Source organism: Nomascus leucogenys, chromosome 11, assembly GCF_006542625.1.
Source record: "Nomascus leucogenys isolate Asia chromosome 11, Asia_NLE_v1, whole genome shotgun sequence".
Classification (NCBI taxonomy): domain Eukaryota; kingdom Metazoa; phylum Chordata; class Mammalia; order Primates; family Hylobatidae; genus Nomascus; species Nomascus leucogenys.
The window spans coordinates 66,187,323-66,202,740 of NC_044391.1; the positions used below are offsets into that span (position 1 = coordinate 66,187,323).

General features: G+C 39.7%; 1 protein-coding gene across 1 annotated transcript in view; it reads left to right on the forward strand.

Moving 5' to 3' along the window:
* ANO6 (anoctamin 6) overlaps nucleotides 1-14,887 on the forward strand; it is a 214,361-nt gene extending 199,474 nt beyond the window's left edge. Inside the window, exons 18-20 of the mRNA XM_003252262.4 lie at nucleotides 3,691-3,893; nucleotides 5,558-5,663; nucleotides 11,699-14,887. Coding sequence (XP_003252310.2) covers nucleotides 3,691-3,893; nucleotides 5,558-5,663; nucleotides 11,699-11,905 — 516 coding nt within the window. The 3' untranslated portion in view covers nucleotides 11,906-14,887. The remainder of the gene's footprint in view (nucleotides 1-3,690; nucleotides 3,894-5,557; nucleotides 5,664-11,698) is intronic.
* The last annotated feature ends 531 nt before the right edge of the window (nucleotides 14,888-15,418 follow it).

Consider the following 15,418-nt stretch of genomic DNA (forward strand, 5'->3'; position numbering starts at 1 on the left):
CTCCAGAGCAGCAGTTCTTAAAGGAGGAAGGTGAATGGGTTTCATCACCCTTCCCACCCCACCCTTAGGTCTTTGCTCACCATGCTGTGATCATTGGCTGAAGCAGCCTCATGCCCTGTATGTATCCCAGCTGTGAGGGGACAGAACTCAGTTGTTTACAGCCTGTATTCCTTGATTATGCACCATCTGAACAGTGTCATTTTTATGTACAGGTACACAGGAAGTTCTCAGGCAATGCAATTTTCATGCCAGCCCATTAGAGGACCACCTTCCCAAGAAGTATCCCAAAACTAGGGCCATTTCCTCCCATATTTCACTGACAGTCGCACTCCCAGGTGAACCTCCCTAACAAAGTGATTCCCCAGTTTTGTCCTCTTAAGCCACATCTTCCCTGAGTCCCCAGCCAAAACAACAGAAGTTGGCAGTGCCTGTAGGTTAGGCTCTGGATGAGGGAAGTTACTGAGCACTGTAGGCTCTAGAGTCAGGTAGACCCAAGCTCCAGTTCCCAGCACTGTAGCTCTGAGCTGCATGATCTTGAGCCAGGCCTTACCACTCCAGAGCCCCATTTTACTATTTGTAAAATTATTAATTCCCTACCACATATCATAAGAACAGTACATACCAACCACAATGTTAGAGAATTCATTGAGTTAATGCATGAAGCCTCATTTCTATTGAATGTTAGCTGCTGTTATTTTATCATCTTCATTACTCATCATTGTTATTAACAGTGACTCTGTGAGGACTCTGACAGGTACCCCAATTGGAGGCACAGGAATTCCAAAAGCAGCTACTGTCTGGACGATGGTTACAGTTTTATACAATAAAACAAGTTATCTGGAACCTAGCTGTCATCCCTACCCCAGAACCTTACATTTATCTGAATTGTATGCTATCTGTACTATTTGGAGAAAGTTGCAAATCACACACAAAAACCAACTACTAGGGTATGTCAGTTTCCTTTCACCCAGGTACCCCACACCTTCAACATCTACTGTGCTGCAAAACGAAGACTGCTGTGTAGAAGAATGGCAGTGAGGCCTTTCAAGTTCCTCAGTCATAAAACAATGAATCTGTCAATCTGTCTGTCAATATGCTCTAGTACAGTAAGCTGGGCAAGAACGGGGACTTGACTTGTGTGCTTTAAGAAAATTTTCAGCAACAAAGTTTGAAACTAAAAGGGTTTTTATTTGACCTTTAACTAACCAGAAAATTCATTTGACTCAAACTCCCCCTCTTCCTCAAGCATTCTGGGTTGATTGTATTAGGTACCTTTTCCCAGCATCCATGCCATGGCTCTACTCCATGAGCACAGATGGAGGATTGGCTGTTTCCAAGGCGACTCAGTGTGTGTATGTGTACAGACATTCACGCCGGCTAATTGGTGCTATTGGTTCTTATCCAAGAATGGCTTTTCCTTATCACTTAACCTAGGAAAACTGCTTATGAGATTTGTGACATTGATTAAACTATGGGCAATCCCTTTTTCCATATTAGGATTTGTTATACTTCCAAGATGGCAGTTATACATCCACATACATAGGCATCTATGTTTATATGTGTGCTTGTGCAAGCATTAAATGTGTGTCTTATTCCCTCAAACACCCAGTGTGTATCTCACAACCTACTGTCTACAAAAAGAGAATAACCACCAGGATGAGAGTGGGCATCAAGCAGGAATTTGGTATAAAATCATTCATTTTAAAGCTGCTGGTTCAATAAATAAGCCGAAATGACATTGTTGTATCTTGCCAGAGCATCTGTTATTGAAGACCAATTTTAATTTATTTTTATATAAATGGAAAACTGTGCAGAACAGCATGGGAAATGAAGCACACTACATTTATTTGTACTCTTGCAGCATGTCTCTCAGAGCAGCTCAATTCAGGAAGAAAAGTATCTTGTCAGAAGACAATAGAATTATCTTCCTTGTTGGAATTTTTTGTAGCTTCCTGATGCACACATCTGCCAGTGATTCTATAAAAAGATATAGCTGAATTAAATGATAATAGCAAAATTTAATCTATTGAAATCTGAGGGAAAGTGGCTCCCCAGTACTGACAGGCAGAAACACACTCATATATATATATACATTTTTCACATCAGAGGAAATGACAAAGCTAGTTCTAGTGAGGGAAATTTTGTAATAGAAAAGCCCCTTAATTGTTTTTTCTTGCTTTGCCTGAGATTTGGTTTGTGGTCTCACTGTGTCTAAACCATATGTTCACATGAATACTATTAAAAATCATGTTAAGCCAAAAACATGTCTGCTTTTCTGCTTCCTCAATGACAACCATTTAGCTGTTTTATTCACATAGAATTTGGTTTAAAGTAAAAATCCTTTCTCCTTCCTTCCAACCAGTTTTACACACTGGAGAGAGTTTAAAGCCCAAATTAAAGACTTTTAGAGAAAATTCATGTAATTCATAATAGCTTTACCTCCTAATAGGTATCTATCTCTCTGACACACAGGTTTATGATTGGCCCATATTTACTCCTTTTATCTAGGAACATACTAAATTTTCTGTATGTTGTTGTTTAATTTATAATTTTCATAACTTCATCCACTTAATCTTTTTGAAGTTTAGAGACTTACTTAGATACTAGATCAAACTAAACAGACATGATTGTTTGACTATGAATGGGACAACCCCAATATAATTCTCCTACCCAAATTTTGTTAAAATTAATAAATGCTCGCACTCTAATGAAGCAACAAACATAACCATGTACTGAGAGTTTAAAACAAATCAGGTCATGGTTTGACTTGTGTAAACAAGTCATAATACTATACAGGAAAATACTATACAGGAAAAAAGTGAACTTAGAGGTCATTATTTAAATTTAGATCAAGGAAAACATGCAGTTTACATTCTGTGTTTATGAGAAGTGCTAAATCAATTATATAAAACTGAATTATTTTCATAATGTTGACTCTGATTACATGTGCAAGTCTTCTAGGCTGAGGTCAGTGGTTCATACCTATAATCCCAGCACTTGGAGAGGCTGAGAGGATTGCTTGAGGCCAGGAGTTCCAGACTAAGCCAGACAACATAGTAAGAAGACCCTATCTCTACAAAAAATGTTTAAAGATTAGCCAGGCACGGTGGAGTGCACCTGTAATTCTAGCTACTCAGGAGGATCACTTGAACCAGGGAGTTCGAGGTTACCGTGAGCTGTGATCATGCCAGTGCACTCCAGCCTGGGCAACAGAGCAAGATCCTATCTCACTATCTGCATATATTTTGCAGTTAAGAAAGAATTAAGATTTCTGAATCTTTAAAAAAAATCGACATGATGAAAATAGTAGTTCTGGCGTACTTGTTAACCTGACCTATAAAAACTATAACTTCGGCCAGGTACAGTGGCTCACGCCTGTAATCCCAGCACTTTGAGAGGCTGAGGTGGGCAGATCACCTGAGGCTAGGAGTTCAAGACCAGCCTGGCCAACATGACAAAACGCCGTCTCTACTAAAAGTACAAAAATTAGCCAGGCGTGGTGGCGCGTGCCTGTAATCCCAGCTACTCAGGAGGCTGAGGCGGGAGAATTGCTTGAACCCAGGAGGCGGAGGTTGCAGTGAGCCGAGATCGTGCCATTGCACTCCAGCCTGGGCAACAAGAGCAAGACTCCGTCTCAAAAACAAAAAACTATAACTTCATTTTCGCTTCGTTGTTTTTCTCCCAAAATAGGCCATGATCATTGCTTTCACATCGGACATGATCCCCCGCCTAGTGTACTACTGGTCCTTTTCCGTCCCTCCCTACGGGGACCACACTTCTTACACCATGGAAGGGTACATCAACAACACTCTCTCCATCTTCAAAGTCGCAGACTTCAAAAACAAAAGCAAGGGAAACCCATACTCTGACCTGGGTAACCATACCACATGCAGGCAAGTTCTGCTTTACTTGTTTATGCACTTCATCTTTAAAAGGGTTTTTCTTGTGACTTAATTCCGTTTGGTGTCATTTTTTTAATTATTTAATTTTTATTTCTTTATAACTTCAGAATCAGCCAGGTGCTTTGGTGTCATTTAAATCAAGCTGCTAGAGACAGTTTTTCCCCATAGCTTTCTCTTGAGCGAAACTCAGAAAATGTATATATATGTATATTTATTAAAAAGTTAATGAAGACTAGGGGTAAAACTTTCAGACCAAACCATAAAGATTTTAAGTTGAGAGTTTCAAACGATTACAGAGAGATTGATTCCAAAGAAAAGTCATAGAAATAGAGAAACTTCAAAAGGTCCAAGAACCAAGATAATTCAGTTGTTAAGACTATTCTTCAAGCACAATCTGAAGATATTGAATGATGGCAAACTAGCACCTCACATAACAGGGACATACAAAGATAACAGATGTAAATACTCAGCTGAACAGTATTATCTAAAAGTATTCCAGAGTTCTCTGCATCAATTTTAATGGCTGGTGAGTTCAACAGTGGGCAGTAGGTACCAGGTAAATTACCAATTGATAAAGTTTGTGAACTGTCGGTCATCGACCTTTTTTCCTGGACCATAGAGTTTAACCTAAAACAGGAGGCTTTAAAGTTTATTTAGTCCAACTCCTCAAAGCCATCACTAACTCAAATTCTCAATAATGCAACCAGGAAACCAGAAATAAGCCCAAAATAAATGTTTGTGTTACACCTAGTGGAGCCTCTTTATAATTCTATATCAAATCTGCTTATTCTTACTTTCCACAATTCTAATCAGAAATTAAACTCTTCTAGGTTTAATAGCTTAAAGGCATAAAATTAGAGATGTCCTACCTGAGGAAGATACACTAACAGCAGTTAACACTTGATATCTGACAACAAAGAATTAGGTAAAAAATTATAACAAGCAGATAGTACTCTATGAGGAGAGAGAGTCCCATAGCTGAGTGAACCCTGATGATACCATTATATAAATTTATAAACATGATCCCCAAAACAGGGATTGTTTTGAGAAAACAGGGATAAATGTTGGGAGAACAAATTTAAAACTTTAGTTCTTTTATAAAGATGGATTCTTTTCTACAAAGATGGACCGTGTTATTACCATCATTCTCTGATTAAATATTAAATGAGGTACTACTATAGTTATTTTGGGGCTTTGTTACCAAATTGAGCTTTAAGAGAAAATGTATGTGATGTCCAGTTTAAGAGAGCATTGAATCAAATATGACTTCTATTTTTTTATTATTTTTTGAGACAGAGTCCTGCTCTGTTGCCCAGACAGGAGTGCAGTGATACCATATCAGCTCCCTGCAACCTCCACCTCTTGGGTTCAAGCAATTCTCATGCCTCAGCCACCCGAATAGCTGGGATTACAAGCACGTGCTACCACGCCTGGCTAATTTTTGTATTTTTAGTAGAGACTGGGTTTTGCCATATTGGCCAGGCTGGTCTCGCACTCCTGTCCTCAAGTGATCCACATGCCTCGGCCTCCCAAAGTGATAGGATTACAGGCATGAGCCACTGCACCCGGCCATGACCTCTTTTTAAGTGGGGCCTTTGTTTACAGTATTCAGTCAAAAAGATTTGTCTCCCAATATGTCTCCATTTTGTTTTCAGGTATCGTGATTTCCGATACCCACCTGGACACCCCCAGGAGTATAAACACAACATCTACTATTGGCACGTGATTGCAGCCAAGCTGGCTTTTATCATTGTCATGGAGGTAGGAAAAGTATGCTTTCAAACAGTTTATAAGGATGTGTATTTGCAGACCTTCCATTAAGTGTTGCCAACTCCATACTTAACATGTATGATACCTTCTTCTTATCACTTGCTAATATTTTAGGAAATGTTAATCAGTTTTGACCTGAAAATACTCAAACAACTTCATTAACGAGAGCATTATCTGCTTTTAAAGTTTAAAAGCATGTTATGCGCAAAGGGGATTCAATTTCATTCATTACTAACTTTTAAAAATTTAGGGCACTAGGCAGCATGTTGGGCTATGAAAGGGCTTATGCAAGATGAGTACGATGATGTGATCTCTGCCTGCGAGAAACTGTTATTGCTGGGAGAGTTTGAAATTGACCATCTCTGCAAAATGACTAAGGCAACTATAAATTTGTAATTGATCTAGCCAACTATGCTTCCTATGCAGAATGAGTTAACTACTGTCAAATTACAAAGTATCAGAGGTCGCTTAATTGGTATGGTAGATAGGATTGTATTAAGTTGCAAGAAACACAAAACGCAGTCTATGGTGGCTTACCTCCCCACAACCCACATAATAGAGTTCACAGAAGTACGTGGTTGCTCCTGAATCAGTCAATACCAGTTCACTGATGGAAGCAGTATATCCAATTCTTGGGTTTGCTCTCATATATGTGTCCGCTTATGGCTGCTGAAATTCCAGATAAAAAATTACATGCAAAGCAGGAAGAAGGGCGATGCTAACCACATCCAGTCCTTTTTGTCAGGAAAGAATGCTTTGCCAGAAGCCCCTACAGTGGACTTCCACCTACATCTCATTGACCAGAACTATAGCATGTGGTTTTCCTAGCAGCAAGAGGGGCTAAGGCAGGTGGATTTCATTTGCTCTGAATAAAACCAATCAGCAGAGGAGAAGAAGTGGGGTAGACTACCTGGAGTTTTGGTACTTAACTAGTTTTTTTTTTTTTTTTTTTTTTTTAATTTAGCTACCAAACATTAAACAGGGAAGACAAGTAACTCATGTTTGGTTCATCGTAGGTGACTTTCTGAAGTACAGTATCTGATAGATCAGCAAGAGTCACAAGTTTCTATTCAAACATGTAGTTGATGAAGTGATTGGCCTTCTGCTTTTGATATTGTGGTAGACTATATGTTGTCCTTACATATGCAGTGGACCATCCCCACTGCAAAACTTCTAGAGCCAGCTTGATAATTCCTTTGCATTTCTGAGCCCACTGGAAGGGAAGAGAATCTACAGAGAGAGGGAAAACTAGGTGACGGGTTTTTTTGTTTTTTTTTGTTTTGTTTTTAGAGACGGAGTCTCACTCTGTTGCCCAGGCTGGAGTGCGGTGGCATGGTCTTAGCTCACTGCAACCTCTGCGCTCCGGGTTCAGCCGATTCTCCTGCCTCAGCCTCCCAAGTACCTGGGACTACAGGTGCATGCTACCACACCTGGCTAATTTTATATTTTTAGTAGAGATGGGTTTTCACCATATTGGCCAGGCTGGTCTCGAACTCCTGACCTCAAGTGATCCGCCCTCCTCAGCCTCCCAAAGTGCTGGGATTATAGGCATGAGCCACTGAGCCCGGGCTAGGTGATGGGCTTTAATAGGGCAGTGAGCAATAAGTACCCCTGTAGTGCTGGAGGGCTCGGAGAGCAAGCTGGTACCCATCAGTGCCTCCATCTCGGAGCTCAAGGAGACCACGCCTTGGGTCAGAAGGGAGGTGGAAAAACTGAGCTTGAGATACCTGGATAAGCCAGAGACCTAAAACAGGGCTGCATTTGTCTCAGTAGAAAGAAGTGTGTATCTTCTCTGGAGAAAAGTGTCCCCAGGTTTTTCTCAGATCAAGCTAATCAAATATGAGCACACAATCAAAGATGGTCAATAACAAGAGGTGATTTAAAAAAAAATGTGTGAGATTCAGCAGGAAACAACTGATTTGGACCCTCAGTAACCTCAAGGGTTTGTTTGAACTGTCAGATAAGGAATATAAATTAACTGTATGTGAAAATATTTAAAGAATTTTGGGTAGAATTTGAAAAGCAAGAAGCTAAAAATTATAAGGCAATTTTGAAAAAACTAAATGGAACTTCTAGAAATTAAAATAAAATCATTGGTGAAATGAAAAAAAAAACATGGATTAAACAGAAGTTTAGGCAAATCTGAAGAGAGAATTTGTGAATTGGAAGATAGGTGTGAAAAAATTACTCCTGATGTATCACAGGGAGATAAGAAAATAGAAAATACGAAAAAGATGTTAAGTGATATGGAAGAATGAGAAATACTTAAATGAAAGAAGCTGAAAATGGATAAAAGAGATGAAAGAATTCACAGATCAGAAAGCATGACATGTATCAAGCAGAATAAAGAAATCCACTCACACATATTGCAAGGAAAACGCAGCACACCAAAAATAAGACCTTGAAAGTAACCAGAGGAAAAAAACTGATGACTAACAGAAAACTAAAGCGAGAATGGGAGTAGGCTTTTTAACAGTAACAACAGAAGCCAGAAGAGAGTAGTCTATCTCTAGAATGCTAAAGAAGGTAGCTATAAACCTTAAATTACAGCAGAAGTTTGAAATCTTTCTACAATGAAAACACCAGACCATGTAGTTTTTATTGGAGAGTGATACCAAGCTTTGTAAAACAGATCATTTCAATCCTATACAAATGCCTTCAGAGATCAGAAAGAGGAAATACTCTCCAATTCATTTGGCGAGGCTAAGAGTAGCCTAAATCCTAAAATCAGACAAGAAGAGAGAAAGGAAAATAAAGCTAACCCTATTCATTACCTAGATGCAAAGATCTTTCTAAGATGTGTAAAGTGAGATGGTGGACATGTTAATTTGTTCCACTATAGAGTAAGTCCTCACTTAACATCCTCATTAGGCTCTTGGAAACCATGACTTTAAGATAACAACATCTAACAAAACCAGTGTTTTTTCTAATCAATGCTGTAACGAAACAACATTGAAGGAAATGACGTTATCCAAGGACCTGGAGTTGCAGTTTCCAAGAACCTGTCAATGATATTGAGGGCTCACTACATACATGTGTCTTACAACATCATGTTGTGTATCTTTACACAAAATTTTAGAAAATGTACAAATCTGAATCTAGCAATAGATTTTAAAAAGATAACATCACGCCACCAGGCTTTAACCTGGAAATGCAAGGGTGGCATAACACAGAAATTCCACATATCTATAAATATTCCCTACCTCAGAAACAGATGAAAGAACTCTTTTATAGCATCAACCTTTGTCGCTTTACTATATAATTTCCATTATCACTAAACACACTAATATCTCTCGCATCTCAAAATTCTCTCCATCCTTACCTCACCAGTCCTGCTTCATGTCTCTTTTCCTGTTTGTGGCCAGCACCGTTGAATGAGTTGCCAGTACATGCTGTCCTCGATTCCTCCATCTTTCTATCCTGCTTTCACCCCCTCCACTTCACTGAAGCTGCTCTTGCCAAAGTTTGCAGCAGCCATCACTTCCCCCACCCTCCCCTCACCTGACTTAGCAACAGTTGACTCAGCAAAAATCTGAGTCAAATTTTTGCTGAAAATCTGACATCAGATTTTCCTCATCACTTGCCCCTGGAAACTCCTCTTCACTGGGCTCCTAGGAAAGTACGCTTTCCTCCTGCGCCCCTGGCCATTCCACCTCAGGTTATATGCCAGTCCCTTATTCTCTTAGTGATCCTGGGACTCATCCCTTGGTTGTCATCTTTTCTCTCTCCTTGGTCTCTTGATGATCTCCTGGAGTCTTTTGGCTCTAAATACCATCTTGTATACTACAAGGACCTTAAAATGGCTGTTTGCAGAGCACCCCTCTCCTGAACTCCACCCATGAATCCAGCGGCCTACCTGACCTTTCTGCTTGGATCCCTAACAGATGTCTCACATCTGCTGCCACACATGCCTATATTTTCCTCCATTCACTCCAAATGTTCTCCTCCCAACCCAGCCCCAAATCTCTCCCATCCACGGTATTTCCCTCTTGATTATGGCAACTCCGTCTCAACACTGCTCAGGCCAGAGTCCTTGGAACCCTAATGCCATATCCAATCTGGTTGGCTTTTCCTTTGAAAATATATCAATGAGCACTTCAGACCAATTGTGCTGCTACCACCAGGTCAGAGCCACTATCATTTTTTGCCTGGATTAGGGCCAGAGTCTGCTAGCTGGGCATGCTCTTCCTCCCTCCCTCAGAGGCAGAGCCAGAGTCCTCACAGTGGCACACAAGGCCTCATGGATCCAGCCACACCCCAGTGCCCCTCAGACATCACTTCTCTTCTCGTCACCTGCTCCGCACCATCCTCGCCTTTTCTTGAATGCACTCTGAAACCAGCTCTGCGCTGGCTATTCCCTTTACCTAGAATGTCTTTCCTTCTGATATCTGCAGGGCTTGTTCCCTCACCTCCTTAAAGTGTTTGCTCACTTAGGCATATCCAGACTAATCTACAGAAGAATCTCTTCAAAGTACTCATCACTTTTTAACACCATGAATAATTTGTTTTTAATTATGCTTATATTATCTCTCTCCCCTTGCTAGGTCAGAGATTTTTGATTGATAAATTAAAAAATGAAAAGGTGTTTAACCTCATTGGTAATCAGGAAAATGCAGAGTAAGACCAAAGGGAAAGTCCATTTCATAATCACTAAGTTGGTTTAAAAAAAAAGAAAAAAGCCTGATCCAGCCTGGGCAACATGGCAAAACCCAAAATTAGCTGGGTGTGGTGGCAGGTACCTGTAATCTAGCTACTCAGGTGGCTGAGGCAGGAGAATCGCTTGAACCCGGGAGACGGAGGTTGCAGTGGGCCAAGATCGCACCACTGCATTCAAGACTCTGTCTCAAAAAAAAAAAAAAAAAAGTTTGATGACACCAAGTGCTGACAAGGATGTAGAGCAACTGAAACTATCGCTGCTGTGGGAGTGTAAGTTGGTATACCTGCTTTGGAAAATGTTTTGGTATCATCTTATAAAATGGAACATTCATATGACATAGAGTCTCAGCAGTCCCACTCCTAGGTCCACACTCTTGAAAAACTTGCAGATGATGCTCTAGGATTCAAGCACAATAATGTTCACAACAGCATTTTTCCTAAAACAAAAACTGGAAACAACCTCAATGCCTGTTCATAGGGGAACAAATAAATTATAGTGTAGTCACACAGAAGAATATTAAACAGCAGTGAAAATTAGTGGACTAGTTTTATAGAATAACATTGATGAATCTTAGGAAATAGTTTTGAACAAAAGGCGGCCTGGCGTGGTGGCTCACACCTATAATCCTAGCGCTTTGGAAGGCCAAGTTGGGAGGGTTGCTTGAGGACAGGAGTTTGGGACCAGCCTGGGCAACATAGCGAGACCGTTTCTACAAAGAAATTTTAAAAGTAGCCAGGCATGGTGGCATGCTTCTGGATCACTTGAGCCCAGGAGTAGGAGGCTTCAGTGAGCTATGATCATGCCACTGCACTCCAGCCTGCGTGACAGAGTGAGAACCTGATCCAGAACAAAGAGAGCAATTTCAAAAGACTGCATGCAGTATCATAAAGGTGAAGTCAAGCAAGACTATATTTTTGGGGTATATATACATATTTTGTCAAACTTTAAAAAATAAGTGAGAATGATACACATACACTTGTACAGATATGATAGCACTGACTTTAGGAGAAGTGTAGGGCCATTAGAAAAAGAGACACAAAATACAACAGCATTGTCAGCAGCCTAGTTTTTAAGTTTAATGCAGGTTTTTTGAGGTATTCATTTTTTCTTTATCCTTTATAACCATTATATGTGTGTATATATACTTTTCTACATATCACATAGTATTATTTAAATGTATAAAGTAACAGTAACTGCTAGACAGAGCCACACTGTTGATTAGACACAATGGCATTAGCGGTTGGATATGTGTGTAAAATGTCCACTGCCTTGTCCAGATAAACTGCCATAATGACAAGCAAGAATGAAAGGAACTCGGTGTCCTTCTCCATTTCTTTGTGAGTGACATTTTTCTTCTTCTCTTCCCCAGCACGTCATCTACTCTGTGAAATTTTTCATTTCATATGCAATTCCCGATGTATCAAAACGCACGAAGAGCAAGATCCAGAGAGAAAAATACCTAACCCAAAAGCTGCTTCATGAGAATCACCTCAAAGATATGACGAAAAATATGGGGGTGATAGCTGAGCGGATGATAGAAGCAGTAGATAACAATTTACGACCAAAATCAGAATAAGAGCTTTATGTTCTGAGAAGCACTTTAAGGAATTTAGCTCTGTCAAAATATATTAGGAATCACTAATGAGAATGTGTAAGTTAAATCACTTTGGCAAATATGAGTCTTAACTATTGCCATTTCCACATGTATTATTTTTCGGTTTCAGCTAGCGATGCAGAAACTGGAAAATGTAAAACTTAGATCATGAAGGGCATAAAACTTATCACCCGGAAAACCTAAATGTTACCTTTTTCTGATAAATTGGAATTGTACAGAAAAAGTCCCTCAGTGTGCTGAAAAACCACCCCTTCTAAAGTAGAATGGATTCTCTTTTTCTGTTTGATTACTTTCATTTCTGTCTATTCTCAGGCGAATGATCTCTTTATTTTTAAGCCATGTTTTATTTCTTCACTTTGCTAGATCTGTTCCAGGGTCATCTTTTCCTTACAGTACCATCATTATAGATTTAATAGCTTTCATGTGATTAAAAATAGCTAACTAGACTCAAGGATTCACAATATTTAGGTGTATTTTCAATACCTCCAGAAAGGAAACCTCAGTTAACCAGAGGAAATAGTTTCAGTCTTCATTTGAGCATGTCTTTCCATCTCAAAAAAATACTCTTAGTAGGTTGGAATGAAGATAGCAAGGTTTTGAAGCATATTTGTCCTAATCCACAGTGACACTTTTTATCTTCCAGGAGCACTCCTAGGATGTTCCGTGCCTAATCAATGTTGACTGCTTTGCAGATCTCAAGGGAATAAAATGACAAAAGTAGGGAAAGTTACAGCTTCAAACAGCATTTTAACTCATGTTGATCTGGATAATTAATTTATCTTTTCTAAAGATGTGCAGTTTCTTGGAAAACAGTGATATCACATGATTAAAATTACATTTTTATCAACATAATTGTCTGGAAAAGATAAGCCCCTCAATTTTCTACCAGTTGACTTTTATTCATTAGATACAGAAGGTGCAGTATTACACATCACCAGCTGCCTTTGTGAATGGCTCACTACACAGCCACTGGGGCACGACTGTGTGCATGGGCGGAAACAGCAAGTGCCCTCATTGTGGTCATTGGGTAGGGAGTGCCTTTTGTCAAGGAGTCTGCAGGACTTGGCTTATTTCTGTATGCCAAAGTGATCAACACACCAAAGTCTCTGCCATAAAGAATGTGGCTTCCTTGCATCCTCCATCCTGTTACTCTGGGCCCAGTAATTTGATGTAACTGTCCGATTGTACTAGAGACAGGAGTATACCCAGCTTATTCATAATCAAGTAAAGAGACTCTAGATTAGATTTGATTTTTTAGCCTCCTCTAGAGCAATCAGGCAGTTAAGAGTAATAAAGGAAAAGGGTTTGGTCACAAACCCTACCATTATCTGGAGATTACTTCCTGCTGCACTCCTGTCCTGCCACGCACGTCTTGCCCTCTCACTTTTGCTCAGCCTAGCAGTCTACTTCACTTTATTGCCTTGTAAGTGTCAGGCCTCCTGGGCGCTCTGGAAAAGACAGGGAGCTAGGCCCTCTCACCCCTACTGGTAACAGATCAGTGCTGGGTGCATGAGAGGGAGGTGATTTGCATCATGCTCATGCTGCATGGGCCTCACTGGGATGCTGTTAAATGCCAGAGGAGCCAGCCTATCAGAATCCCAGCAGCCAAGGAAAGCTCAGATTTTAGAGGCTTTTTACAATAAAGTAGCTTAACTCTAGGTCATGATTTCAAATGCCTGCCATGAGTGATTTTCACGTATTTATGTAGGATCCATCAAAGCAGTATTCTAGGCTTTTGAATTGTCCCAGTGGATCGGGGACCCCATTTCACTGTCTCTCTTGATCATGTTAATGATGCAGTCAGAGTTCAAGACAGGCCACATGAGGTCTGACTGCACTGGGATGGAGAAATGAATTTCTTCCCACTGAAGGAAACTCTCTCATTCGCAGCCAAGATGGGAGTGCCACTTTTCCTCTCTTCACTCCTGAGATACTGCTTCTGGAAGCGAGTGTCACTTCCTCTCTATTACCTCTTCTCTGAAGTGTGTGACTATCTCCTAGTGTTTAAATTTGGCAATTACTCACCATGTATGTCAGCATAGAAAAGGAAATGTTTTTACCTTATCTCCTCTATGTATGATAGAACTTAAAAGAAATGTGCATTTGTTTTCATAGCCCCAGCAGAGAAAATCCTCTTCATAGATTAAATGTGCTGCTGAGGACAGGAGGGAAAAAAAAAAAGCCCTCTACATATTTAAAGGCACCAAATGTAATATCTGACACTGTTAAGATGCCCAAAAGAGCAAAGTTGTGGTGGAGATGCAGGGTCATTTCCCCATGCCATCCACAGTGTTAATGAGTCCAGGGCTGACTTGCAGTGATGAAGAAAAGCATGGAGCTGTGTCTGCAGACAATGGTGGCTGCATCTGTAAGTGGCTTCAGAGGCAGCAGCCCTGGGGAAACTGATGGGTGTTGCAGTGGACCTGTGAAGAGGGAGAATCTAGCCCTCAGCCTGTCCAGTGTTAACCACTAGAGAAACTGAGCTTTATATATCCTTCTGTAATGCCTGTGAATTTTAGCATATTGAAACATTAGACCAAATACTCAGGGGATTTTTCATTAAACATCCCTCAGATAATTTAGCTATATATCATTAGAAAGGGAAAGCTATCATTTTTATTTTAAAACTAAACAAGGCCATTTTATAAACTGTCACCGAAGTCTTCCCTTTTTTATTGCATGTGTGTCTTGAATTTCATAAAACATTAATTCACAATGGGGGTCAGAATGTACTCTGTTGTTGAAACACTTCTTGTACCATTTTATGTTCATATTATGTTTGAGAGGGTAAAAATGTATGAGCAGCTTAACTGAAGTAGAACTGTTCATGATGCTTTTCATACATTGTGGCATAAGATGTAAAGTTTGTAATTAATGTTCATTTCTGTGCATTTTAATATTTTATAATTATGAGCATTTAAATAAATTCATTTTTACAAACAATAGTATGGTCTATTCTATATTGTCTTAATGTTTTTAAGGAAGAGAACAAATATATATCTGCTATTTACTAGTGGCCGGTTGTGTATCACTTAGATAAATGTGTGCTTTTGTGTAGATTTTTCACAGCCTTCACTTCAGAGATTTGCTTTGGTTTTTAAAAATTATATTCAGTGTATTTATTAAGGTTACAGATCGGAAAAGCTAGTTATTAAACTCAGCCTAAATCCTATCCTTTTCATCAATCTAGCAAATTTTACCACTTTTTACCAGACTTTTGAATAATGTTTGGTTTCACCTACTAGTTTAATGAAATGTGTTAAAATATCTGCAATAGCACTTACCAATGTAGCATATTCCATTAATTTCCTTTTTAAAATACTCATTATATGACCAGTAGTGACCGAGAGGATGTAACTGGCAAAACTAGAAACGTCTTTCTCTTGCTGCCTTCTCTCTATAGGACACCTTTCCCAGAACCACTTAGGTTGTGTTCCCTGTCACCCCTTCATTACTGAGAGGCAATATGTAAAT